Source organism: Tinamus guttatus, unplaced genomic scaffold (assembly GCF_059628265.1).
Source record: "Tinamus guttatus ecotype Peru unplaced genomic scaffold, ASM5962826v1 Tinamus_guttatus_pri_ptg000423l, whole genome shotgun sequence".
Lineage (NCBI taxonomy): Eukaryota > Metazoa > Chordata > Aves > Tinamiformes > Tinamidae > Tinamus > Tinamus guttatus.
This window is the reverse complement of record NW_028288957.1, coordinates 1,377,160-1,403,272: the sequence shown is the minus strand read 5'-3', so window position 1 is coordinate 1,403,272 and position 26,113 is coordinate 1,377,160. Positions and strand designations below refer to the sequence as shown.

General features: G+C 44.9%; 1 protein-coding gene across 13 annotated transcripts in view; it reads right to left on the bottom strand.

The window, feature by feature from the left end:
* EPHA5 (EPH receptor A5) overlaps window positions 1-25,038 on the bottom strand; it is a 174,319-nt gene extending 149,281 nt beyond the window's left edge. For all 13 annotated transcript variants that reach the window (XM_088531589.1, XM_088531593.1, XM_088531590.1 and 10 more), the window contains exons 1-2: window positions 24,901-25,038; window positions 12,291-12,355 (exon numbers count right to left, since the gene is read on the bottom strand). In XM_088531589.1, the coding sequence (XP_088387715.1) occupies window positions 12,291-12,355; window positions 24,901-25,000 (165 nt within the window). In that variant the 5' untranslated portion in view covers window positions 25,001-25,038. The remainder of the gene's footprint in view (window positions 1-12,290; window positions 12,356-24,900) is intronic.
* Window positions 25,039-26,113: the final 1,075 nt, after the last annotated feature.

Here is a 26,113-nt window from a genome sequence, read left to right as displayed (position 1 = left end):
CCAGAGCTACTCAAGATCAAACTCTGCTTCACGGCAGAAACAACTATAAATACTTAAAGAGAAGCTTCAGATATGGCAGTAGCCTGCAATAGCATCAAGGGCATGTGAGTGGGAAGGAGAATCAAAGGATGACTAGTAGATAATATGCAATGTTAGCAAGAAAAGACATAGCAAGATCCATTGGCCTTGAACCGAAGTTTAACAAATTCACTCTAGAAAGAAAATGTATCTTAGAACAAGGAGAGCGAACCGCTGGCAGAGGTTACAGAGGGATATGGCAGACTCCCTGTAACAGGCAGATTAGGACAAGTGGCAATGGACACAAACCGAAACCTAGGAAGTGCCATCAGCACATGAGGAAAAACTTCCCGACTGTTGAGGGTGACAGAGCACCGAAACACGTTACCCACAGAGGCAGTGGGGTCTCCTACTCGAGGGATATTCAAAGCCCACCTGGACACGATCTTGGGGAACACGCTCTAGGCGACCCTGCTCTTCAGGGAGGTCGGACTAGATGATCTTCAAAGGTCCCCTGCAACCTCAATCGTTCAGCGATATCTGATGAGGCTACAGTAACTTCACCTTCAGCTCACTCATTCACAAATCTACTTCTATTTCTAAATAATGAGAACTAGCAAACACCATGACTTGAAGCCCTTTTTTTTATTGTCTGTTTTATCCCGTGAACGAGAAAACTGTAACTCAGGAAGAAACAGCTCATCTAGAATATCAGTGATCTGCAACATATTTGCAGATCTGCAAATATTTGAACAGTGAAATATTTGCCCAATTTTCTTTCCTAATCCTGTTCTGATTACTTACATATTAAGACTATAGCATGAGAGAAAACTAGTTTAGTTCTCCAAGATCTAAAACTATGTGCAAAGCCAAGAAGAAAGAAAGTTTGACAGCAACATTTTCAGTCATACCATTGGGCATGAAAATATTTTACTTCACTATTTTCTGTTTGTGGCTTTATTTCAGAACACACAAAGCAGGGACTGAACAGAAGATTAAAAACAAAGGCAGACTGTTTTTAAAGGTAGCGTCCAAGACTTTGCTAAATTAATCTAATTCACAGCTGTTCAAGAAAAGCCTGGAGAGCAGCAGTACAAGAACCTAATCTGAGATTCAGCTGCTTGCTTTAACCTCAATCAATGGGGACAATATTACATCTTCGCACAGCAGGAAGAGATGCACGGGGAATTCATCTGGGAAAAGCCTCTTGCATATACGAAAAGCTTAACAAGAAGAGATTCCAGCCTCTGCCAAAGACCCCATGCAACATCTGGAGAGATGAACAAGGATTTCTGTGTATCAAACCAAGAACAGTGCACTGAGGGAGATGCCCCACGTTAGCACTGGACAAGTCAGGAGCAATGCTACACTCATGCAGTTAGAGCAGGGAGGAGAGAAATCAAAAAGATTAACTCGGGAGGAGAAGGAAGAGAGATGGGATAAAATAGCTCTGGAAACACTGAGCTAGGCCCGGTTAGGACTCTCTGCTTTCTCTCCTACACAAACATTTCACAGGCAGCATCATAACCAAATCCCCTGGAGCTAAAGACATTTGCTAGCTCAATACATTTACATTGCTCTGAGAAACATGCTCTGCTAGACTTAGCTACAGCTAGTCGAAAGGACACAATGACTCCAATCTATCTATATAGACTGTCCACATCAGGCAGCCCTCTAAGTACGCCAGATCGTGAATAAACAACATTTTAAAACTGAACGTACAGGGCTCAGGAAGCTTCGGGCAGAGCTTTACAGCCTGTGTAATGGGCATAGATATTAAATTATCATTAAAATTAATAAGTAGGACAACATCCAAATCCCTTGATGGGTTTTGATTATCTCAATCTGGGTATTTATCAGCATCACTCCAACAGACTGAGTCATCAAGCTCTGGCTGCCTGGCGCTGGTTCCCTACCGCACCTCCGTTTCTTTTGCACTGGAAGCAGGAAGGGAAATGACGTCCAGTGCTTTAGAGAAAAAAAAAAAAAAAAGAACATGCAAGAAAGGAGATGGCTATCTGAAATCACACAGAAAGGTTTGATTTCGCCCAAATTCAGCTTCTGAAGCAAGCATTTGTTCCACTGGCATTTCGCAGATGCACTCTGCCTACCTGTAAACACGCGGCACAAACGCTCCAGCCACTGCTTTCCCATGGGGCAGGAACTGCTCCAACTCACTTACCTAAAAGCACCTAAAAGCAAGGATCAGTGACTGTCAAACATACCTGTTCTCATCATCTGACAGTATGGCTATGGCGATGGACATACCTGATAAACCTTTCCTAAAATTTCTTTCATTTATACTGATTCTTTTCCCAACACAAGAACTGAAGTCACTAGGGCCTTGCTTATATACTGTACTAATCAAAATCCATATTTTTAAGGATATAAAATAAACTCCAGAGTTAGCACAGACACACAAAAAAACCAGATACGCTGCCATTAAACTTAATTACATAGGAACATTCAGTTATTCAATCTGGCATCAAAATAGAGCAAACAGCAAACCAGAAGGAGCTCGTGTAATGAAGTGACTTTATCTCACAGGATTATACTTGTGGTTATGACTTTAACTGTGTAGTCTAGAAGGATTTGTGACATAAACTGAATAATCTTGCATTACTGTAATGATTTGTAATCACAACACTGTTTATGATTTACTGGTTTACTGTACATTTGCATGGCAATCAACTAGAACAGTCAGTTCATGCCCTAAAATTCCTACCAGCACCTAAAATTATGTCTTGCAAGGAGCTCCAACATCTGCCCAGTCATAAACTGCTTGGAGGTCTGAACCCAGAGCATTTTGCAATGAGCATCTTCCCAGTTCTGAGGAAAACGAAACAAAATGCAACCGAAACCCCCTGAGGTTGTGAGCAGATGACCAAGCACCAACAAGACCAACCGTGCAGGGACACCTCAAGAGAATCGAGGTCATGATGAAAGAGATTGCCAGCTCTGGAAGATGTGCTAATTCTTCTAAACACCCCAAAACTAAATACGCATAAAATCACTCTCTTCTTTCAGAAAGAAATAAAACCCCGGGGACTCTTTCCACTCCCTTTGCACCTGCTGGGTACAGTTGGGACCTCAGGATTTCACTGTCCCCTCCACACTGCTTGCTAGAAGCAACACATCTGTTTTGAACATTGGAGAAACTCAAACGCCAAAACCAAAGAACTTTACTATTTTATTATATCACTTTAAACAGTCATTTAAAAAATAACATCAAATACTTTATGTCTCTTCTACCTCAGTTTCATTCTGAGACACTTGCTCGTAGGTTCCCGATCTAGCTAGTAGCAAAATCCAAAGCAAGGCGGTAGCCGGACTGAATGAGAAGACCATAAGGACAGTCACTCATCCTATACAAGAGGAACAGAACTGCAAACAATACCTCTTAGAACAGCATACACCAACATCTCAAACTATCAAGAAATATTCCACATTATCTTCTTCTGTCAACTGAGTCTTCTGCATAGTGTTAAGGGGCTAGCATTATTATGTGAAGAAACACTGCTACTGCAGGAAGACTTTCAAAGACCAGGATCAGGTCCCTAGACCCAAAGGATTTTTGCAGAAGTCAAAAGAAAACTTTTTCAGCAGAAGAGATCAGACCTCTCCACTCTTCAAAGTCAAAAGTTCTCATCTATTACACTGTAGGAAAATATCAGAGGGAAGGTAATTTATCCATAGCAAGTAAACATCTTCACAAAGATGGCTTATTCCAGCACAATAATAAAAAAAAATCTATAGCACAATGTGCATTTGCTGTGTTTCAATATATAGGTAGTGCATACACACCAAATTCAGTAAAATACACTCAGGGTAAAAAAAGGGCTTTAGAAAAGGTAACTTTTCTAACAATCTCAATGTCTCTGTTCACAATGCAAGGAACATTCTCTTACTTCTCTGCCACATATTTTGTTAAATCAAGGTCTTCCTATAATCAAAGCACTGGCCCAACACTTGCTGGAATATTGAACACAAAAGAGAAACAAGAAGGAATGCAAAGGTCAAATAAGTGTCAGAGGCTTTTGCTAAGAACCAGGTGTCTAATATGACTTTGCTTCCTGGAAAGCTTTGTAAGAAGGCGAATAAAGGGTTGTGCTGAAGGTATTATAGGTATTATTAGTCCAACAGATGCACTTTTTAAAAGGCCATCAGCAATCTCTATTGCTTATCGCTGCTGCCCCTGTCCTGGGAGCTGTTCCAGGGGCGACCGGCTCAGCAGGCAATTCCTCCTCCTCCTCTTTGGTGATGCACCAACACCAAGCCTGGGTCATCTGCTACTTTTCTTGCCAAGTGTCTCACTTCCTACTGACTCACTGGGGCTGACCCCGGCTCCAATACAGCAACTTTTCCTTGGATTAATCCTTACAATCATCTAAGACCATCCGGAGGCACATCTGAACAGGTGAGGGGAGGGAAAGAAGAAGAAAGCAAAAACCACAAAGTTTCATTCACTTGCAATACTCTGCTGACTGATGGATGCTTTTTCATTTAACTACTTCAAAAATTAAAAGGGAAGAGCAATTTCCCATTACACAGGGGAAAATAAGTGTTGTCTACGCCACGTGCTTACATCCTCACTGACAGCAGCAGGGGCCTTGTGTGTGCATGTGCCTCTGTCTTTTTTTCCTCTTCCCTCTCCTTTGAGGGATTCTTTTTTTTAAACCCTCTGACAAGACAGGGACTGAACAGTAATAGCCGCAGACCCATCATGTTCTGCAATTCTTTCTCGCTCGTTGTTCAGCCTGTGGGATATAGACGATCGATCGCAGCGGCCCAGCAGCAGGCAATGTCACAGGGGCAACGCAGGGATGACCAAGAGCCAGGTGTCACCAACGTGCCCTTCACAATTTGAGTTGGGAAGAGCCTAACAACTCAGTCAGAACAGAAACCACCCTTCTTTGCAAAAAGCTCCTGCTAAATAGTGGAAAAGAGTGGTTCCATAAAATTGGGAAGCTTTTAAAAGCAGATGAATATACACAGCTCCTGAAAGCATGTGTTTATAGCCATGTATACTTCTGGGACTGAAGGTCAGATCTATTTTGCCTCTATGTTTTTTTTAATATTGAAAAGCAGACAGACCCAATGATTACTGGTTGCTTTAGCACAGATTTTTGTACGCTAAAGAATACAGCTCAAAGTGTTCCCCCTCCTCACCCCAACTGAAAAAGCTTTCTAGGAGAAAATACGGTGCATGCAAACAAAATATTCTGAGGCAAACAGAGCTTCCACGTAAAATACCAGCATTTTCTTCCAGTAGCCAAATCTGAACCAAATCCTCTGCTTTTTTATCATACATATAGGCTGTCTGAGCAGTCTTAGTTTCTTAATTGCTGAATTATTTCTGGAATAGCCATATAGTTGCAATTCGCAATAATACAGAAACCAAAGAGATTTTCTTACTGGTTTTTAGGTAGATGATGGGCCTCCACTTGGAAGAAAGAGCCAGGCAAATACCCACTGCAGACAAAAATATGCCTCTGCAAATTTTGTTTTCTTTATTCACTGGTACTAGCTATGAAGACAAAATAATAGGTTCCATTGTAATATCACGTTTTCAGAAGTTTTGGCTTTCAAAAAAATGCTCAGCATCCAGGCTAAAACTTACTGGCCACTTTCCTTTCTGAAGATTCACTTCATTTTGTGTTTTTTCAGATGGCTTTTCAGAACAAAATTAGAAGAAAACCAACTTTCTTCTGCTATGAAAGGAACATCAAATAAATCAAATCTAAGACTGCAGTCTTGTATTTACAGTTACCCAAAAAATACCATTAACCAGAACAAAAATACATGCAGTCTAACAGGGCAAGAGCAAGGCCAATGTGCTTTAAGTCATAAAAAGCAGTCGTGCCATTAAGTGATACATAGTCAAGTGGTATATACATCAAGTCAGTGAAGAAATAACTACACCCTAAAAATATAGCAGCATAAGGAATAAAATCTTAACGCAGTTATTACAGACGCTGGGCTGCAATACACACACATTTTATAATGGCAGTACTTTTCACAAAGCAAAAAAAAAATCATATTCTTTCCAGTTGCTTTAAGTTTATACATTCTGATTGCACAGTTGCTAACCTGAATATCAGTCTTTCTGGAATTGGCCCAGAAGTAACAAAGTTGTTCAAAGCTCTTATATCTCCAGACTTAATTTGTAAAACACTAGAGGGAAAAAAAAAAAAAAAAAAAGACTTTTTACTAACATGGAAGTAGATTGTTTGCCCAGGGAGACTGTATGCAGGAACCTAATGCTGACGACTGCATGTACGAGAAAGATATACTGAAGAAACAGGCTTCATTTCTTCTGCACTGGATTTTCAAGATCAAGACAGTGATACATAGTTCCAGCAGAGTTGAAGATTCACTTCATTCTTAACCTGAGTAGTAATCATGGAATCATCGAATCATTATGGTTGGAAATGACTTTTGAGATCGTCCAGTTCAACTGTAAACCCATCCCCACCCTGCCTGCTAAACCGTGCCCTCAAGTGCCTCATCTACACGTTTCTTCTTCCAGAGACAGTGACTCCGCCACTTCCCTGTTCCTAGGCTTCACCACTCTTTCCATGGATGAATTTTTCCTAATGTCTAACCTGAACCTCCCCTGGCACTACCTGAGGCCATTTCCTCTTGTCCTATCAGTAGTTATTTCGTAGAAGAGACTGACACCCCCCACAACAACCTCCTTTCAGGCAGTTGCAGAGAGCGATAATGTCTCCCCAGAGCATCCTCTTCTCCAGGGTGAGTAATTCCAGCTCCCTCCGCTGCTCCTCATACAGTATTTGACAGGTTCTTAGGAACTGTGAGTACTTTGGATCTCCTCCTTCAGCATGGCCTATGCCTTTCCAGATCCCATCAACTTTGCATAGTGGTGAATGGTTTGACTGCAAGTGACTGCAAGAGTCCCACAGCTACAGAAGAAAGAGGCAACTCTTACACACACACCTCGAGGAACACTTCAAATGCTTGGTTAGGAAATAAAACACGGTATTCATTACATGATCATCTATAAGAACTAGGTCTTATTTTATGCAGCATATCAACAAAATGGTGAGGCTAATCAATAAAAAGTCTTGTAGAGCACAAACTACTCGAGTTTAAAGTCTTGGCAGTCTCTGTGTTGTGGGCGCCAGACAAGAAGGGGGTTGTAGCTGTAGGTGTTTGAGTAAAAGGACTGTTTGAGAACAAGAACAAAACAAACAAAACAAAAATCCCCCACGCAAAGAGTTAACACAAGCTTTCTCTCTGCAGGATCTCAGACGGAAAAGGCCAAAACAGATTATTTCGTCTTTTCCTGCAGAGGAGATCAAGTCTGCTTGCCCAGAGGAGCAGAGAGGACTGTCTAACCTGTTCTCAGAGACCTCCTGTCAAATAAACTGGGCATGTGCCCCTAAGCTGCACTGCTTTGATCATTGGAAAGTATTTCTGCCACTTTTAATCTGAATCTCCTTGGCCAAAATGGAAGCCCTGGCCTTCCTGTCCTACCCTTTGCAAACCTGGTAAAGAGGTTATTTTCTCACTGCTCTTTATTTGGACGTAGCTCCGTTCTCCAATATCGTAATCGCTCGGCTGTGGATTCTCTTCAATTACTTGCTATGGTTTTTGATAGTGGTCTGCAGAAGAGGCTTTCCGAATGCCAAGTAAAGCAGAGTGCTTATTTTCAGATCTTGGTTCATATATTCAAGCTCTATGAAACAAATACAGCTCTAGAATCACTGATAATGCCACCAACATACCAGGTAGATGCAACGGTTTGAACATTATTTGACAGGCCAAAAGCAACTCTCAAGACAGCGCTGCCAACCCGCTTTTCCACCAGCATCTTCAATCTTGCTCCGTGGCCTTCAGGATTTGAAGCATTAATTCACCAGTGCTTCAGAGGATAACTCAATTATCCCGCACAACTGCATTATTAACTACTGCTGTCTTTGCAGAACCAAAGCACGAGCTTTTTTAGAAAAAATAGTAATTATGCCGCTCCACGCATAAATCACTCTAGTATATTGAAACTGTTGGCATAATCAAAAGAAAACCTATCACCACGGGATTCATGCAAAGTTCACTACATAAGAACACAAATAACTGCAGGGAGAGCCAAAGAGGACAGAAGTCTAGATATATACAGGTACTATATGAAACCCTAACAAACCCTAGGGGAAAACAGAAGCTGCCACAAATTTTGACTCTATTGAACTCAACACTACCCCATAAATTATTCCTGTTAAAATCCTTGACTTGTATTTACTGGAAAATCAGAAGTACCACCTTGGTTTGGATTACTGCATTTTAAATAATAATAGTGGTGCATTTGTTTCTCCTCGACCTGTGTGTGCACAAGCACATGCATCTCTAAATAAAAAAATGTGGCCAAATTGCAGGTTTTTCAGGAGTCATTAGCATAGGTTTTTAACCTACGCGGGTAGTGCTTCCATCTCCATTCTGCTCCCTGCTGCAGCGTGGGTTGTAGGCTTGCAGCGTAGCCCTCCCTGCTTCCTCTCCTACCCTGGTCACAGCTGAGCAGCAGCACTTACAGGGAAAAAAAAAAGAAAAAAAGAAAAAAAAAGAAAAAAAAGAAAACAGGCTGCCAGAAGTGCTGCCCTGAAAATGCCAATTACAATCACAGCTACATGACACAGCTCAGTGGTGCCAAGCATCCTCCTTCCCTTTCCATTCCCCTCTCTCTCTCCCCTTTCACTTTATTTCTAGCCCTGAGGGCAAACACTGCGTCCAACGCCGGGTTAGGATTCCGGCATAAAACCTCCATCTGAACGAAGACTGAAAGAGAGCAACGTGAATCTATTCACAAGCCATGCGGACTAATCTAAGCTCCTGTTTTTCTTAACTTCAAAAAGGCACCCTCAGATATCTGTCTTAAATAATAATAATAATAAAAAAACAGAAATACTGCTCATCCAAAAAGGAAATCCATCAGTGCCCTACATAGGGCACACTAGCAGAATGATCTGTTCCAATTTACCCCAATTTTCACTATTTGCCCTTATCTACTGTCAACAGCAGAGGCAATTGCTTTTCCGCTCGCAGTTCAAGTGCAGTAAGCGAGCCAGCTCGCTCTCATCCTGTGCAATGAATAAAGAATTATGAGCGATCCCAGCATCCTCTAACAGCTCCGCAGGACGAGGTTCCTTAGTGCATGTTTATTTTCCTGTCTGAGCCTAGAAAAAAAGCGGAGCAAGAGCTGTGCAATGAGCCAGAGCGCAGAGGCAATACTCAGAGGACCACGGCGGCCTTCCTGCTCTGTGCTGCAGGAAGTTCAAGGAAATCAAGGGGAGGCGGAGGAGACTGGGAACGACCCGCTATACCAAAGCAAAACAGGTATGTGGTGCTCGGCTTTGGAAGGAAAAGGAGACTTCAGAGTTGTTAAGAAATAACTTAAAAATAAACCCCAGAGGGAAGGTGCGAGAAAGGTAAATCGACGCCATCATAACCACTGAAACAAAAATCCAATGTAAGTGCTGCAGAAAACAAGCCAGCTAAACCAAAGAATTTATTTTAAAGACAGCTTTTGCAATTAGATGGATATTGTTAGAGGCGCTTTCTCTTTTTACGTGGCCAGACCCAACAGGCCTGAACATCACACATTTACAAGGGGTTCTCGGTGGTTTCTGCCCCTGTGATGACTTTGCAGGGGACCCAGCCACGCTGGTCATTCCTCCTGCCACAGGAAAGGGGCAATGCAGCTTACCAGAGCTGCATGAGCGGACCCAGCTACTTCTCTCACAGCATTTCCCATACACATGGCTCTTACTCCTTTGAGGATCCATATGATAAAAGGGAGTATTTAGCAAAGGCTGTTTCTGTAGATCAGACTTAGTTGGTGTCACAGTTATAAACAAGGTTAAGTAAACCTCTAATGCACCCAGTTTTAGTAAACGCAGGCTGCACTGCAGGAAATCAATCCAGAGCCAGAAGACTTGCAGATTTTGCAGGCACACCTCCAGAGCACAGGCTTTGGTAAGGAAAACCTGACTGCTTTTGTTGATGTGTTTGGAAGGCGCCTACCTGGAGCTAGGGAATAGATTTTCCTCTGAAGAGAACTCAGGAAAGTTGAATGACCTCTTCAATGCTAAAGTAAACTTACCTTACTGCAAAGCAAGGTCAGCATCGCTCCTCAGACACATAACAAGATGAATTCCCAACTCAAGAGCTGCAAAAGGGAAAGCATTTCCATCCTGCCCATGGCTCACTGGCATGGAGAAGGCCCCTTTCTGAGCTCTGCTGCAGCACACGCTTAGGAGGGTGCTCCATCCTGCCACGGATACAGCTGCAGGTTTGAGAACCACACATCACTGCTGCTAAGTGCTGAAGCCCACGCAGCTGGGCAGGCCTCCTGGGCCGGGAAGCAGCCGTGCTACCAGGAATCATCACCCCTCAGACAGCAACGCAGCACAACGACGTACCTGCTTGCACACAACCTCCTGCCCTTCGCTCCACGCGGCCCCAGCCCAACCCCTGCTTGGCCACAGCGCCAAGTCACTTAAATCCTGCTATGCCATTGCAAGGAAGGAGGAGGGGACCCAAGACCACCTGGGCCTCTCTGGAGCATGAAACATCCTCAAGTTTTAAGATACAAAAATTGCATTGTTTATAGCTGTAGCAGGAACTTCAGAGTATGACAAAAGCAAGTTCATTTGGCATAACTGGACTTCTCTCCCTCTCTTCACCTCCCCTTCTCTGCCCAACTTATTTTTTAAGAATAGATGCACAAGCTATTCTCAAAGCCTTTCATTGTGAGCCTTTCTGATACACTGGTATCTCTTCCCAGGCTTTTCCATAGAACTACAAAGACTAAATGCGTGATCACTTATAACAACATCGAGCTCCTCATACAGTCGCCTACTTCTAGGGGATGTGGTTCTAGAATAAAAAAATAAATTTGCGACTTACACTGACCATTAATGTCTATGCGCCTCATCAGATTAATGAGTAACAGTAAGAGTTTGTGAAGGCTGCTCAAAAATCTATCTTTGATAGGAACCATATCACCAGTGGAATTTCTACTACTAGCAGGAAAAAACAAAACATGATGTAGCAAATGGCACTTCAAATATATGGAAAAAAAATAGAATACATAGAAAGCCAGATTTGAATTTACTGTCTGCATATATATGCACAGCATTTACACTTTATTTCATATAAACACTGCCACCACCATTCTCAATACAACCCAACTGGCAACCAAATGAAACTGCAATCCAAGGCAATCCTGCAGCCAGTTTCAGCTGGATGCTAACAATTTGGAATGCCACAATCTTGAAAGCTGTCTTGTTAGAGGGCACAGCTGTGCCGTGCTTCACTCTTTGGACATTTTCTAACATCAGACAGTGCCAGGAATTGACAGTAGTCAGCTTGCAGGAAGCAACCTTACGTGACTTCATCAATAAACTCTGTGACACCAACATATTAAGTGTGTCCCAGCCAAACCAAGACCGCAATAGGTAGGCAATCACTTGATATTTCCTGCAATTGCAAAAAACAACAACAACAACAACACAAACAAACAAACAAAAAAAAAAGAACACCAAAACATGCTTATCCAAATCACCACCATTAAAACAGCAGTTGCTCAGAAGACACAGTCAGACCAAACGGCTCCACTGTAGGAGGTTTGGGTTCCTTACCTCCAACGCTTCCTTCAATACCAACTCAGGAAGCCCCATTCTTCCCCTTTTCAGTGGAGCTAGTGGCATGAGACAGGGGCTCTTCAATAGGACTGGCCAAGGTGCTTAGCACTCAGCTCCCGTTCCAGTCACTGTGTTAGCAGCTTCCAGAAGCTTCTCATGGACCTACACACATTCCTAAACAGTGCTGCTCATTTAAAGTGAACAAGATTATCCTAGATGTTGAGGGGCACAAGACTTCCAGAAAACTGATGTGCATTCACCCAAAATACTCAAGAAGAGAATCCAATTTATTTAAAAAAAAAAAAAAAAAAAAGAGAATCAGACTTTAAAAAAAAAAAAAAAGTCAGCCTCCTCTCCCCTCTCCATACCAAGAAAATCAAGGAGGTTACTCTTTTTTTTTTTTTTTTTTAAATACTTGTGGCTGACTATGGCATAAATAAATCAATCCCCTAGCCACACAGCTCCGTTTTTTCCAGTCACAGCTTGTTGTTTTATTTATTTTTTCCTTCCATTGCCAACAAATCACTCCAGGGAGGTTTTTAAACCCAGTAGTCTGCATTTGGAATGGAAACGATTAGTATAATTTGTGAGTGAGAAAGCAAACAACAGAGAACTTACCCCGTTTTTTGGATACGCTATCCATCCCAGATCTCCCATCACTGTGCGCGAGTCCAGTAAATTCACTAAAAAGAAACAAGAGAAAAATCTGTTAAGGTAGTTGGATGGCTTACAGATTTCAGTAAATACTTCAAGATTTGGGTAACAGTGGTAAACAGACTGCTTGTAATTAACCAAGGAGGTTAAATGGCTTTAAAGCAGGATAACAGTACAAGAACTCCTCCTAACAGCACAGTCATACTGTGAAAACACTTCTATATGTGCATTAAATTACTCCTTTGAGTTCTCCCATTGAAACAAGATTGCATATGCACTGAAGTTATGCAGGATGCAGATTCCACTTTTAAGTTCTTGGGATATTGCCTTTTGGGGAGGAATAAATACACATATATATGTGTGTACACATATTTAAAGACATAATGTATAAATACATACATATATATATGTTTGTGAGTCTATGTTACACACTTTTTTTCTTTTTTTCTAGTATAATCAGACCATTAAAAAAAGCCAAACAAAAAAAAAAAAGCAGCAGGCAGTGGACTCAGGTTATCAAGAAAAAACACAGCAGGTTTTGCTGCTGTCTCTATGGCTGGGAGCCTGTGGTGCTTTCCAGTGCCCCTTCTGTATCCAGGGTTTAAATCCTGAAGTTAAGACTAGTCTCTAAACCAATGTATGCCATACAGAGTTTAAAATTTGTCCTTTAAAAGCACAGGATTTCCTCCTCTTCAAACTACAAAATTTTCTTCCCACAGTATATTTGTGCACTGCAGTCTCACTTTTTACACTCATATCCCTATCGAAAGGGAATCGATTTCTCCGGGTCTTTCTCGGGGTCTCCTGATCTCTACCCGATGTATTCTTTAAAAAGCTCAAATCAAGTTTTTAAAGGTGGATTGCCCTAAAGCAGTCTTCAATCTGCAAAGAGCCAGCGCTGACAGGTTTGAAATCTGTGGAGGAGACTGGCTACGCAATCGTTGTGAAGCAAATCCATGCCTGTAGGTACCTGCAGGTTCATAGCTCAGGAGAATTAACCCAAAAGTGGAATGGGTGTCACTGTCATAATCCTCACCCTGGTACTTCTACCAAGGCAATTTGCTGCCTCTGAACAAATATATAAATGTGAACTCTTACTAGTAGGTAAAAACAAACACTAGTAGTACTTGTAGTAGTTGTTTTTACCAAGTGAGTTAAAAAGACCTAAGTGTATAAGTAGTACAAGAATTTAATCCCAAACCGTATTGTCTACATAAAGGTAGAGAAATAAAATCAGAAGCACATAATACTAGAATAAATAGCCATTTTGATCTTGACCATTGGCTTGCATTATACTGATAGCTGAATATGGAAGTCTGCAGTGCCAAAGGAATAGCCCAAAACATAAGAAACGACATCCAAGCAGAAAGACCAGCTCTCAGTTCTGGAGTCACATACATCAAAACATTGTTATGTTTAGGTATTTGCACAGTGTGTGCCAAATATCAATCCAGTATACTGCCGTAAACTCCCACCATACAGGCCATGCAGCTGCTTTGCCTTGACCAGCCTCTTTTCGTGATGCAAAGCAAAAGTACATGGCAACACATGGCAATCCAGCCCGCTGGATTGCTCTCTCCTGCTAAAGTACAAAGAAAACTGGGAGCTTTCAATGCACTACAGAACAGTCAGTGGGCATAATATCCAGGGACAACAGCGAAGCACAATCACAGTAAGTAAATACACAATTAGGTTGCTTTCCACACCGCAGCCTAAGCAAAATCAAAGTGCTGTTATTATCTCTGTCATTATAGATATGGCCCACTAACAGCCAAATTTTCTTCTCTGAAGTCATCAGGTAAAATGCTCATTAATTTCCTTCTCTAGCTGAAGCCCAAGGCCAAAACCCAGGTGCTCCTAAACATACCTGAATTTCTTCCTTCACAGGGACCTAAGAAGGGTCATTTTAAAACACTCTTAAAAACAGGATTTATAAGACTTCCCATTTTACAGCAACGTATTATTTTAAAGAGTGGGAGGAATGCCATGAGGTTGCCAACACGGCAGCAGATTTACCCAAAGCCCTTGCATTACCATCACTGTCACTAAACAGTGTGGGGCAGTGCCCTCCTGTCTTAAGTTGCAGTGGACGCAAAACCAGCACTGATCTGCACTGTACAACTTAATTGAAAATTGTCCTGCAGATGCCACTAATGACTGTAATTAGATGAAATGTTTGATGCTATAAAGTTCGTTGTGATATATTATGTAAAGAAAAAAATAAAAAGAGAAAAAAGTGCTTTTATTCAAACATCAAGTTTTAAAAAGAATATGACAGCTAAATATTCTATTCTCTATCAACAGCAATTTTTAAATTGCTGTTATTAACTTCAAATTCAAAACAATTCGGTGCATATGAGAAGATAATATGATCTGTTCAACTCTAAATCAAGTCAGTGGGAAATTTTAGAATGGTGAGTCAACCAACAGAAGTGAGTACTAAATCTTTGGTTAGAAAAGGGGCAATTCACAGAATGATTGAGGTTGGAAGGGACTCCTAGGAATCCAACCCTCCTGCTCAAGCAGGGACACCTCCTCCCTTATTTCAGTGGAGCTGTAAATAGAACAAAATAAAAAGGAGGGGATGAGCTACCGTACTGTGCCTGGCAAAAGGCATAACCCAGAATTCACAAGTCAGGAAGTCTCTAGTGACTTTACATTCTCACGACTGGGCCATTTTGGAGACCAGAGAGGCTCCCAGCGTAATTCACATGGCTCTGAGGGCTTAAAAGCCACAGCGGCCTCCCTGGCTGCCCATGGCCCTGCCCGGGATGGCTGTCACAGCAGATCTCCTCAAGCACCGCACTGTGTCCATCTGCTCCAAGGAATACATTTGGTTATAGGAGTTATTCTCAATTGCCTGTTAAGACCGAGGCCCCAGAGCTGTCTATGCTCAGCAGCCCCGGGGAAGCAGGAAAGCTTGGGAAAAGCTAAGCAACCGCTCCAGAAATCACTAGCAGCTCTGCTGGGCCAGAAGCCTAAAAGCTTTCAGGTAACGGAGCTGATTTATTGCCGCTTCCCTTTTCCTCAGCACCAGCTGGGTACGTCTCCATGAATCTGGGGAACACGGCACGGCACAGAGCACGGGTAGCACAGGTATTCCTGCCCGTGAACTTGGAAAAGGAACATACACCTTCACAACTGCTTTGTGCTCACGTCCACCATCAGTGCCACCCATCCCACAAGCTCTAATTGTTTCTAATGTTCAGCCAAGAGGAACACAAAACCACACAGATCTATATCATCATTAACTTCCATGCCTTCAGGGTAGGATAAATGATGATTAAGTCTGAAGTCACATCACAGCCTTTTTTTAATATAGAATAAGAGCTTGAGGAATTTGCATACACTTGTTCTCCGACAGGCTGGTTACTATGGGTGAGTAACCAAGTTAGAATAAAAGCAGAGGTGAGCTAAACCTCTGCCCTGAACTCCAGCTGGTGAATTAACAGCATCTTCTCACTCACGAATCCCTGAAAAGGATGGTGGATCTGGCCTTCTCCTCCAATGTCCCTGTCTCATTGACACAACGGGTGTCCAGCAGCCTCAAAAAACTACAAGAGGAAATGGCCTCAAGTTGCATCAAGGGAGGTTCAGGTTAGATAACAGGGAAAAAATCTACACGGAAAGAGCGGTGAAGCATCGGAACAGGCTGCCCAGGGAAGCGGTGGAGTCACCGTCCCTGCAGTGTTCAAGCAACGTGTAGATGAGGCACCGGGGACGTGGTTTAGCCAGCATTGTGGTGATGGGTTTATGGTTGGACTCAATGATCAAGGACCTTTTCCAGCCATAATGATCCGATGATTCTAAAGGCTCTGCCGGCACAGGACAAACTCAACTCTTCAGGGTGGCCATGGTCTCCAAGAGAAGCCCCAGGAATTGTTTGTGCCCTGGAGATATCCTGCTCTTAACCGCACCACTTCCAAGCGGAGCTTTCCAAGATTAAAACGTGACACAACCTACAGCAGTGACTCGTGAGAAAACATTCTAGGAGAACAGGCAAAATTGCCAGGATATCGAGAGCTCACAGAGTTTGTGCCATGAAGCTGCAAAGCTTTATGAAACTTTTTTTTAAAATGTCACTAAAATAAAACTGAAAAGAATGCCCTCAGCCATAGAACTACAGCTTATATCACATAATGAAAAGTAGATAAAGAAACCTTCACTTAAAGCTAACTTAAAAGTTTGAAAGCAAAAAAAAAAAAAAAAAACACCTTTAGGAATAAAACCTTCGGACTATTTTTTTTTTTCAAATATAAAGAACTGAAGGAAAACTTTGCTTTGAAATGAACACTTGTTATGGATTCATCAAGGATCTGAACACTCTTTCTGTCAACCTGAACTCCTCTATGAAAAAAAAAAGCCGATAAGGTGAAAACCAAGTGCGTGCTCCTCCAACCTCACGGCTCCTCCTTGCACAGCGCTCCGCAACACGCGCTGTCCATGGATGAGGCGGAGTGAAACCAAGGGAGCTCCGCCACAACGCTTAGCTGGGAGAGCAAAGGCATTTGGAACACCCTTAAGAAACCTCGGGGAAGGTGACGGGAATATTCATGCTCTGGAAATTCAGCAGGAATGACCTGCTGGGTGGGGGTAAGCACGTGGTAACACACTGCAGCAGTGCTTTGCACTGAGCCGTCACAGGGAGGCCTTCTAAAAGCGTTACCAGCTTTTTGGCAGGCCCTGCACCTCCGAGGTGCTGACAGTTTGGGTCTTCGGCTGGGTTGCACGGATGTGGTAGGGCCTCGGATCCTTTCGGAAATGCTGGGGGGGAAATGCATTTCCTTCACTCGGACAGGGACTGCACTGCAGCAAACGACATTCAAAAAAGTCGAAAACAATCCAAGAAGCAAAAACAAATGGAAAAAAAATCCTGGAAAGAAAGTCACTGGGGAGCAGAGGCCTCGTATTAATTAACTGCACTGAACTAGGACCAAAACAAGCAGGCAAGAACTTTGAAACTTTTCCATCCGTGGAAATCAACTTCAGCATCGTGGATCTACCTATTATTTATAATCCACTGGAGGAAGAAAGTATACGCTACTTAATAAACTAACAAACTAATATTAACTGCAGATGGCTTATTATGCTGCCTTCACTCTGCAAGTTTCCTCATGATTTCCTTTTATGGCAAGTGCCAAAATGCTAAAATCTACATCACAGATTCATAGATTTTTTTTTTTAAGGTCAGATGAACAAGTGCTATCATGCAGTCAGTCAGACTATTTTACCCAGTAATTTCTGCATGATATCTATAATTTCTGTTTATGAGGGGTGCAATACTGCCCTTTCTGTCTAAGTTTGCTGGGTTGAGTGTATTTTTCTGCAGGCACAACAGTGGCTGTAGCACCAGGGATCTGGACTGTTAAGCTCAGTTCTACAGCCAGATCCAGTAAATTAAATAACAAACCGCAGGTTTTCCCTTGCAAGGACCTGCACTCGATACAAGAGGCAGTTGTGTTTGTTCTTCTCATAACACATAACCTAAAAGCAGTCAGAACCTCATAACCTAGAGGTGGTCAGGAAATTATTAGCTCTCCACCTCCCACAAAACAAGACATTTTTGTTTGTTTTGGGGAAATTGAGGGAGGGAAATAATAATAAAAAAACCTTGACACCAAAGTTCATGGAAACTTTAAGAAAAAAAAGAAGGCTCCGTGACAAGCTTTTCCATTTCCACTGAAGCCATCATTTAATCTAAAAGGAATTACTCGCTGAAAGCAGGGGAGTAAGGCAATGAAGTGGTTCGGGCTGCACTCCTGGGATTCCCTGGGATTGGCACTCTGCGGCTGCACAACAGCAGGATGCAGAGCGGCTGCAGCCCCAGCTTTTGGGGACGCCCTCGGGGCTGGCATTGGTCATCGGCAGCAGCAAGGAGACCTCCCGGCAGGCAGGGCATGACAAGCACCACGCGGCCTTGCACGGAGCAGCAAGGCACCGGAGCCTGGAGAGCAGGACGTGGGGAGTCGGGAACGTTTCCACCCTCAGAGCCGCTGCTTCCAACCCGTGGGCACCAGGGACACGGCAATGCTGGGGCAGCTCCGCAGGGCACAGAGCGAGATGAACACCGATCGCCAACAGCTTTTCAACCTGTCTGCTAGTGCTTCAAAGATGCACACTGCTTCTTCCAGACCCTACTTAACAAACACGCCTGCTTCAGCACTTACTTAAAATAGAAGCACCAAAATCCCCGTGCAATCAAACCACCTGCCACGAGGGTTTAAACTCAAGTCCTTTCCCAAGTCAGAAAGTTATGGACTAAAAGCAATCCAAGCTTCGTTCCTGGAAGGGATTCCAAGAGACATGAAGAGCAAGCCCAGGGCAGGCACCTTTTCAGCACCAGGAGCCCTGGAGGCCTCAGTGCCCACTACCAATAAAACCTTCCCGTTGGTGGCAGTGACCGCTCTGCTGCCACCCAGCCCGCTGGAGCCGGGGAGGACGGGACAAACTCGCACAAAGCTGAGACATTCCGCAGAAAAAGAAATGTTTAAGATGATTTTTTGGCTTTTCAAGCAGTTGACATTTCCTCCTCTTCCCCCCCTCCTTTTTTTTTCCTGTTGAGGGAAGAGAATGGAGGTTTCTAGTAGCAATAGCGCATTGCCAACACGACATTAAGAAGAAAGCTCATAAGGACATTAGCAAAGCAGAGATGAATAAACTGAAATGACTGCTTTTTGTACAAGAATAAAATAAAATAAAATAGAGAAATATGCAGATTTCTGCGAGTAGTCTTACTTATTTGGCACATACATAACAGACAAAGCAATATAAAAACAATGAGTCCTCACCAAAACATCATGAACACTATGGTTGCCAAAGAATTATTTTGCTTCCAAGGGATTCTCTAAGCCCTCACAGAATTATGAAGAAGTCCACACTATTTTTAATCCAAATAACAACCGTCCAAGTTAGAAAACCTTGGCGTGAGCACACTGACGAAACACGTAAGCATGACCAGTCGCAGTCACACGAAGTAGCTGGCGTCCCAGCCTGCGCTCTGAGGAACCAGCTGGCGGGCTGGGTAGCCCAAGCCCTGCTGTCCCAGCCTTCCTTGGCCTCCCTCACAAGCACAGCAGCCTTTGCTGCCCACCTCCAACAGTGCCAGTACAGCAAACCTTGGGAGAGGCTCCGCTACTCCACTCACCCAAGCCCTGGCAGCTCCCAAAACTGGGACTGCAACAAAAATGTTAGTCAAAACGCAACTAGAAGGGTACAAAACCCCTAGAGAGGCCTCAGCTGCAATAAGTCAGGGCTCCTGTTTCCCAAAATAGGCGAAAGCTACTGCAGCACCAAACGCTTTTACCTCTGCAAGACTCTGCACGTGAGCACACAGCTAGTCATAAGCACAGAGTAAGGAGCAAGGAGGACAAGGGCGATGTGAACACACAGCGGACAAAACATCACACAGCTCTGTTTATTCCAAAAAGCAGTATCTTAAGTACAGAATACTTTTGAAAGAAGAAAAAAAATACATATATTCATTTTTGAAATACACAGCTAGAATTCAAAGAGAATGATTTAGAGAAAAATAAATTATAAAAAGGTTTTTTTTTCCTTTCTGATACAATCATTAATGCTATTTCTATACATTACGCAACACTGAGTAAAAGCAAGGATCTACTGCAAGCCCAGCTACTTTGAAATAAGGCCCCAACTCCCACTAGCACTTAGGGTCAGTGAGAAAGATGTACTCATGACAGGAATTAAAATTCCATGTCTGTTCCATTTACCATAAAAAAAAAGTTATTTATTGATTTTTTAACTTTTTTAATGGATAGAAGGCTGAGTATTAACTGAAGAGCTGTAAGGAAGGTTCTTTCCTGTATACAAGCGAGCACTGATAGTCAATGTTTCCAGAAAATTATCTCTGTGTATTTGGAGTTGAGAGGACTCGGCACCGGCATGTGGTAGAAATGCAACTCTCGGCACAAGGAGCATTGAAATCCTCAGAAAATAAAGCATAAAATAAGCTAGAGCAGAGAGTGAGGTATCATAGCTGACTGTCCCGACTTCACAGGCTCGGGAACAGTTCATGATAACTCGACTCGCACCCTCCTCTCTCCTTGGCTTGCTGCAGGATGCATTTTGCACTTAGCTCAAGGAGTAAGCACTTTGTTATGCAAGACCCTTACTACTCTTATTTGTTCCGTAGCAAGGAGACAGCAGACGTGGAGATGGGCAGCGTTAGAGTTAAAACTGGGCAACTGTGGGAGAACCAACAGGGAGAAGCCGCCAGTCGGGCACACGCACTGCGCCTTCCCCGCCGCGCCTGGCCGCTTGCTCGTCTCTAAACCGACCTGCAAAGAGCTGCTTTATATATCAAATTACCATGTCAACATTTACAATACTATAAGCTGACGGTCTATCACGGCTGCAAGACAATTTGGTTGTTTGCTGTTATTTATTACATTTTTTAAGGTAAGCTTCAGAAGGAAGCAGGGACTGTCTCCGAGTCAGCTATCGCTATTATTTACTTAGCATTTTTTAAAAATGTGTCATTAAGCAGCGATGCTTTTAGTCATAGACTTATAGTGCTGTGCTTCAAATGCTGCTCTAATATCAAGTAAGGATGGTAGTTCTCATTTAAAAGCTATGATTGAGTTATTCTAAAACTCTTGGAAAGACATAGATCACGTAAGACGGATCCCAGAAAGACCATTAGCCATGAGCTGCCCTTCCTCATACCGGTGATGGCACTGCAGTGAATTTAGAAGTTAATAGCATTACTCCTGCGAGTAAAATATAGGTACAGCGCTGAGGCCACGAGTTGCTGTTATGGAAAGCACACGTGGAGCTGTTCCAATGTACAAAATAAAGGGCAGACGACAACCTCAAAGCCTCTGCGGGCAGCAGCATTGGACAAACTGAAACACAGCCCGAGTTACCTGTTCTGCATACACAAGGCATCCACTTGGTGACTGTCCTCGATACCTGCAGGATTACCCAGAAGAGCTATCGCTACAGCAATGCACAACATATGAAGCCAAGCTGCTAAGAGCAACCTCACGACCAAAAAAGCACCTTGATCGTATATATCGGTACCCAAACCATTAGCTTAATTGGAACATCCTAATGCAAGAATTATTGTCACACCTACTTCCACTAAACACATGACAAACTCCTCGAAAAAGTCTTCATTCCCAGCTGGATATAAACATTGTCCTGTTATACCTAAATATGCGTTTATCTAGCATGCCACGACACAAAAATTGTAACTTAGTAGCCAACGCAAAACACAAGTCAACATACTCAGAACAGGTAGGATAGTTCCAGGCTCCGGTAGCAATAATCTGCAAATTGCAGCCTTCTGCTCTTTTTGCCTGGACCAAGCCCACCCCTTTCATTATACTCACTTATTCAATCAAACTAAAAATGATAAATTAATAAAACTACAGCCTCAAATTTTCCCCCAAAGAGTTAAAGGGAAGAGGACCAAACACAGTAACTCAAGAACATCCTTCCAGAGTGAAGTCCCTAAAATAAATACCATACATATTCATTGCAAAGGCAGATTCATTTTGCATTTCTCACCTTTGCCTATTTAAATCACAATGCCATTATTTCAAGCCATAGTTTGTTTAAAAATATACTCAGTTGTTACAGCATTGCCGTATCAGCACTTATTTCTGCTGAAAAGCTCTAAACCGAAATATATTTTGTATTTAATGATAATTATGCAAGGTTGTTGTTGAGTTACTTTATTACAAGCAGTCAGAAAGTATAAGGCATTGTAATCTTTTAAAAATCTGCCAGCCTGACACTTTTTAAGGTCATTTGGGTGATTTCCACATGAGATCCGCAAACCAATCCAAATTAGCAGCAGATCACAAATCATTCCGAAGTTGGGGGGAGGATGTCTTTAAACAATTTGTTCATTCAGACTCTTTTACATAAATAATTTACACAAGCCACTTCCCAAACCCGAGTACTTAAAGCAGATTAATTTAAAACTCGCGCAGTTTTAGACTAAAGGAGGTGCAGGAACCCAGCTGTACAGCCCAGGGCTGGCTCGCAGGTCTGTGGCAGGTCAGCAGTGACTGCTGGCGGAAAAACAAGACGCAGCCCGCAAAGGAAATCTGCTCAGGCCCATGTACCCCGAGCATCGCTCGTTACTCCAGAATTACAAGGCTTCCAAAAACATGCAATTCATCGAACTGCCATGTCAACAATGCTGCCTTTTTATGTTTTCCAAGTCCGAAGCAATACATTTCTGATTATTACCAACACCTGAATGCATTTTCATCCTGCGTTCAGTCGAACATGCTATGGAACGACTGCAATTCGAGGGAGTCCGAGCATTTCCCTATAGGTGAATCGTAAGCAAGGCATTTTAAAGTAATAAATCATGAGGAAGTACCGACATTTCCACTTTTCAGTATAATATGCAATACTTTCCAATGTACTTTGGGGAATCTTTTTATTGTGCTGAATTCACAGAAACAGCCAGAGGGGAAGGAAGTCTCTGATTCCAATTGATGAACTTTGCTAAAGAGTTAAAAATAACAGCTTTTCTCCACTGTGTGCTATAAAAAAAAATCCCCCCCCCCCCCCAAAAAAAAAAAATCCTGGGAAAAGCGAACTCCATTTCCCTATTTATACTCTTAAAATTCCTGGCTGAAGACCCCGCACAGGTGGCGGGTTGAATGCTCAATAGCTGCCCATCAGAACGGGCAGACATCTCTGAAACTCAGCTGCACTTGTGAAAACCTATTTCTGTGCTAAGAAACCCAAATGTAAGTATTGGGAAAGGTCTTTAGTCACCCCATCACAGCCTTAACCTAGATATTTAAAGCCCCCCCAATCACACACACAGAGATGCATAAAAGAGCAATTCACAGTGCTTGATTTTCTAACAGCACAAACGTGTAACACACACAAAATAAAAGCGGCACACAAGACAAGAGAAGAAACCATAAGACTATCAAACCCCAAAAGGCCCAGGGAACCAACAACCAACAGCTTTCAGGAAATGTTATTCACATGCCTAAGATGGCCACCTCCTTCCAAGAAAAAGCAAAGCTTCCAATCACTAAACATGACAACTAATCCCAGGGGAGGCTCTTTCTCTTCCCATGCCCAGGAGGAGCCAAACTGCACTTTGCAGACCCAAACTGGTGACAAGTGTCAGTGGTGCAAGGCTGGACGGACCGCGTCTGAGGTTCCTCAGCATCAGGGCTTCACGCGCTGCAGGGCGAACCCTTCCCCGCAGCAGAGCTGTTCAGTCGTAATTGGCAAAGGAGACCTGCTGCGAGAAGCACTTGTCAAATAATGCTTGTTTACAAATAAATCTCCTAGCAGCCAAGGAGAGCAGTTACTGAGTAAGTTCAGGTCCGCGCTTAGACCCCTCCTACCAGCAGTCTCTTAGCTTTGCATTTACTGAAGAGACCAAAATTACAGGGCACGAAGCAACCCCCTCATGCTGCTAACCACTACTGCAACGCTCCCCTATAGCCTCTCTCCAACGACGCTACTAAACCAGCTCCGTGGCATTTGCACTAATCCTTTCCAGGCTTGCAGCCCCTTGGGCACGTGTCCCATTCCGCAGCTCCTCGTTCGCACAGGGGGAAGGCTCCCTAATCCGGGACAAGCGCCTGGGTGGGCAAACGGGGATGGGGACCGGGCTCAGCGCGTCTCCAGCTGCCCTCGACACGGCAGCAGCGGGAGCCCAAGAGCCCGAAGAGGCGCGAGGAACGCGCTCCTCGCTCCCTTTTTAAACTGTGATTCACATTGTTGTTGCTCTGAAAAATAATTTGAGGACAGCCGCCTACCTCAGGCCGAAAAAAAAAAAAAATCTGAAATCTGAAAATCGGGTGCACTTGCTCTTCTGCCTCGCAAACCCACCCGGCGCCTCCCCACGCGCGGCATCCGATCCGAGCCGAGCCGTGCCGGGCTTGGGGCCCCCGCGCCGTCGGCTCGCGCTTCGCACAGCAATAACGAACGGCCTCAAAGACTGCCCGCACCAGGCACGAATTAAATAAGAATTAAAACAAAACAAACGAAAATGAGATGAAAGAAATGAGATCTCCCGAAGCGTGAGACTCGCTCTGCGGAGCGGCGCTGCGGGTTAAGCCGTTCCTCGCGGTACACGCGTATATACGCGTTTATCCTTAGGCGCACTGCGGCCAGGATGCGCAGCCCCGCCAGCCGGGCACCCCGAGCCCCGTCCCCGCAACGGCAGAGGCGCCGCGGCGGCCCCGGCCGTGCGAGCCACCTGCGCTGCCCCCCCGCTCGCTCCGCGCCGAGCCGAGCCGAGCCGAGCCCGCGCGGAGACACCCGCGCAAGCCCCGCAAAGCCGCAGCCCCGGGGCAAGTCTCCCCTCCCTGACCCGGGAAAAGTCCTGCAAAACGCGGGCGGGCAAAGCCCGCTCCCCGCCGCCAGCACAGCCCGCAGAGCCGCCCGCGGGCGGCCCCGACCCACCGGCCGTCCCGGGGCGGCGGCGCTGCCTCTCCCGCACCCCGCCGCCCCACGAGCTCACAGCCCCCGTCTTCCCAGCACAGGCTGCAAAATGCATGAAGCAAACCCCGAACAGCGCCTGCCCCCGGAGCCCCCTCGCCGCCCCCGGGGCCCCGCTCACCCTCGCTGCCGGGGCTGGCCAGCAGGCTCCGGAGCGCGGCGCAGAGCAGCAGGCACGTCCAGCCGGGAGCTGGCGGCCCGGCACGGCCCCGCAGCCCCATCCCGCCGCCCTCAGCGCATGGGGCCGCGGCGCCCCGCCGCCCGCGCTGCCCGCTCGGGTCGCGCTCGGGGACGGGGCGGGCTGGCGGCACGGCACGGCGCGGCACGGCTCCGCTCCCGTCCAGCCGCCCAGCGCGACTAGGGAACTGGGGGCGGGGATGGCGGAGGCGGCCCAGCGCCGCCATGGAGACGCCCCCGACGGGGCGGACCCGCCGCCGCCGCTGCCGCCGCCGCCATCCCGCGCGGGGACGGAGCGAGCGCGCCGCGCCTCGCCGCGCCTCAGGGCCGCCCGCGCGGACCTAACATGGCGGCCCCGCGGTGACAGGGAGCGCGGCGGGGACGGGCGGGGTGAAACGGGCCGCGAAGGGGGGCCCCGCCGCGGCTCCCCTCAGCGCAGCGCGGGAAGCGGCCTCGCCACCTGCGGGACGGGGACGAGGCCGCCGGCGCGGGAAAGCAGGTGGCAGTGTTGCCCCTGCGAAAGGTGAGAGGCGTCGCCTCCTGGAAACGCTCGAGGCGGGAAGGAAACGCTGAGCTGTGAGGGGAAACGTTCAGGTTCTGTCCCCTTCCAGGCCCTGGCGCCGAGCTTCAAACGGACGGGGGCAGCTGAGCGGCGTTTTCAGACTTTTTCTCCTCAGATGCAGAGCCTGAATATCTGTAATTCTAAGGATGATCACGGGAGTGCTCATCATGGGATGACAAGTAAAGCAAAAACACCGCAAAGCTAGGTGTGACAACACCTGCACGTAGCTCAACTGCGTTAAAACTTTCCGTGGGGTTTCTCACACATGCCACAGGTCCCCAAGACACTGCAGCTAGGGTAGGTGGTTGCGAGCATTTGCGGATGGGTTGGACCACGCTACAGAAATGCTTGCCAGCCTCCAAAATGCTAAAAAGCTCTGGAAACCACACCGAAGACCCTCGTCTTAGCAGTATATCATCTACAGAGACAGTTCCTGACATATGTTTAAAAGACAGTTGCTTTTAAGGCATTCTCACGATCACCCAGTTTGACTGCTGTAAGGGTACTCAATTAGGTGAAGGTACTACTTCGATAAATAGGTTAAAGACTATTTTCCAGGCATATTTAGCCTTTCCGAAAGAGGCACCACCACACA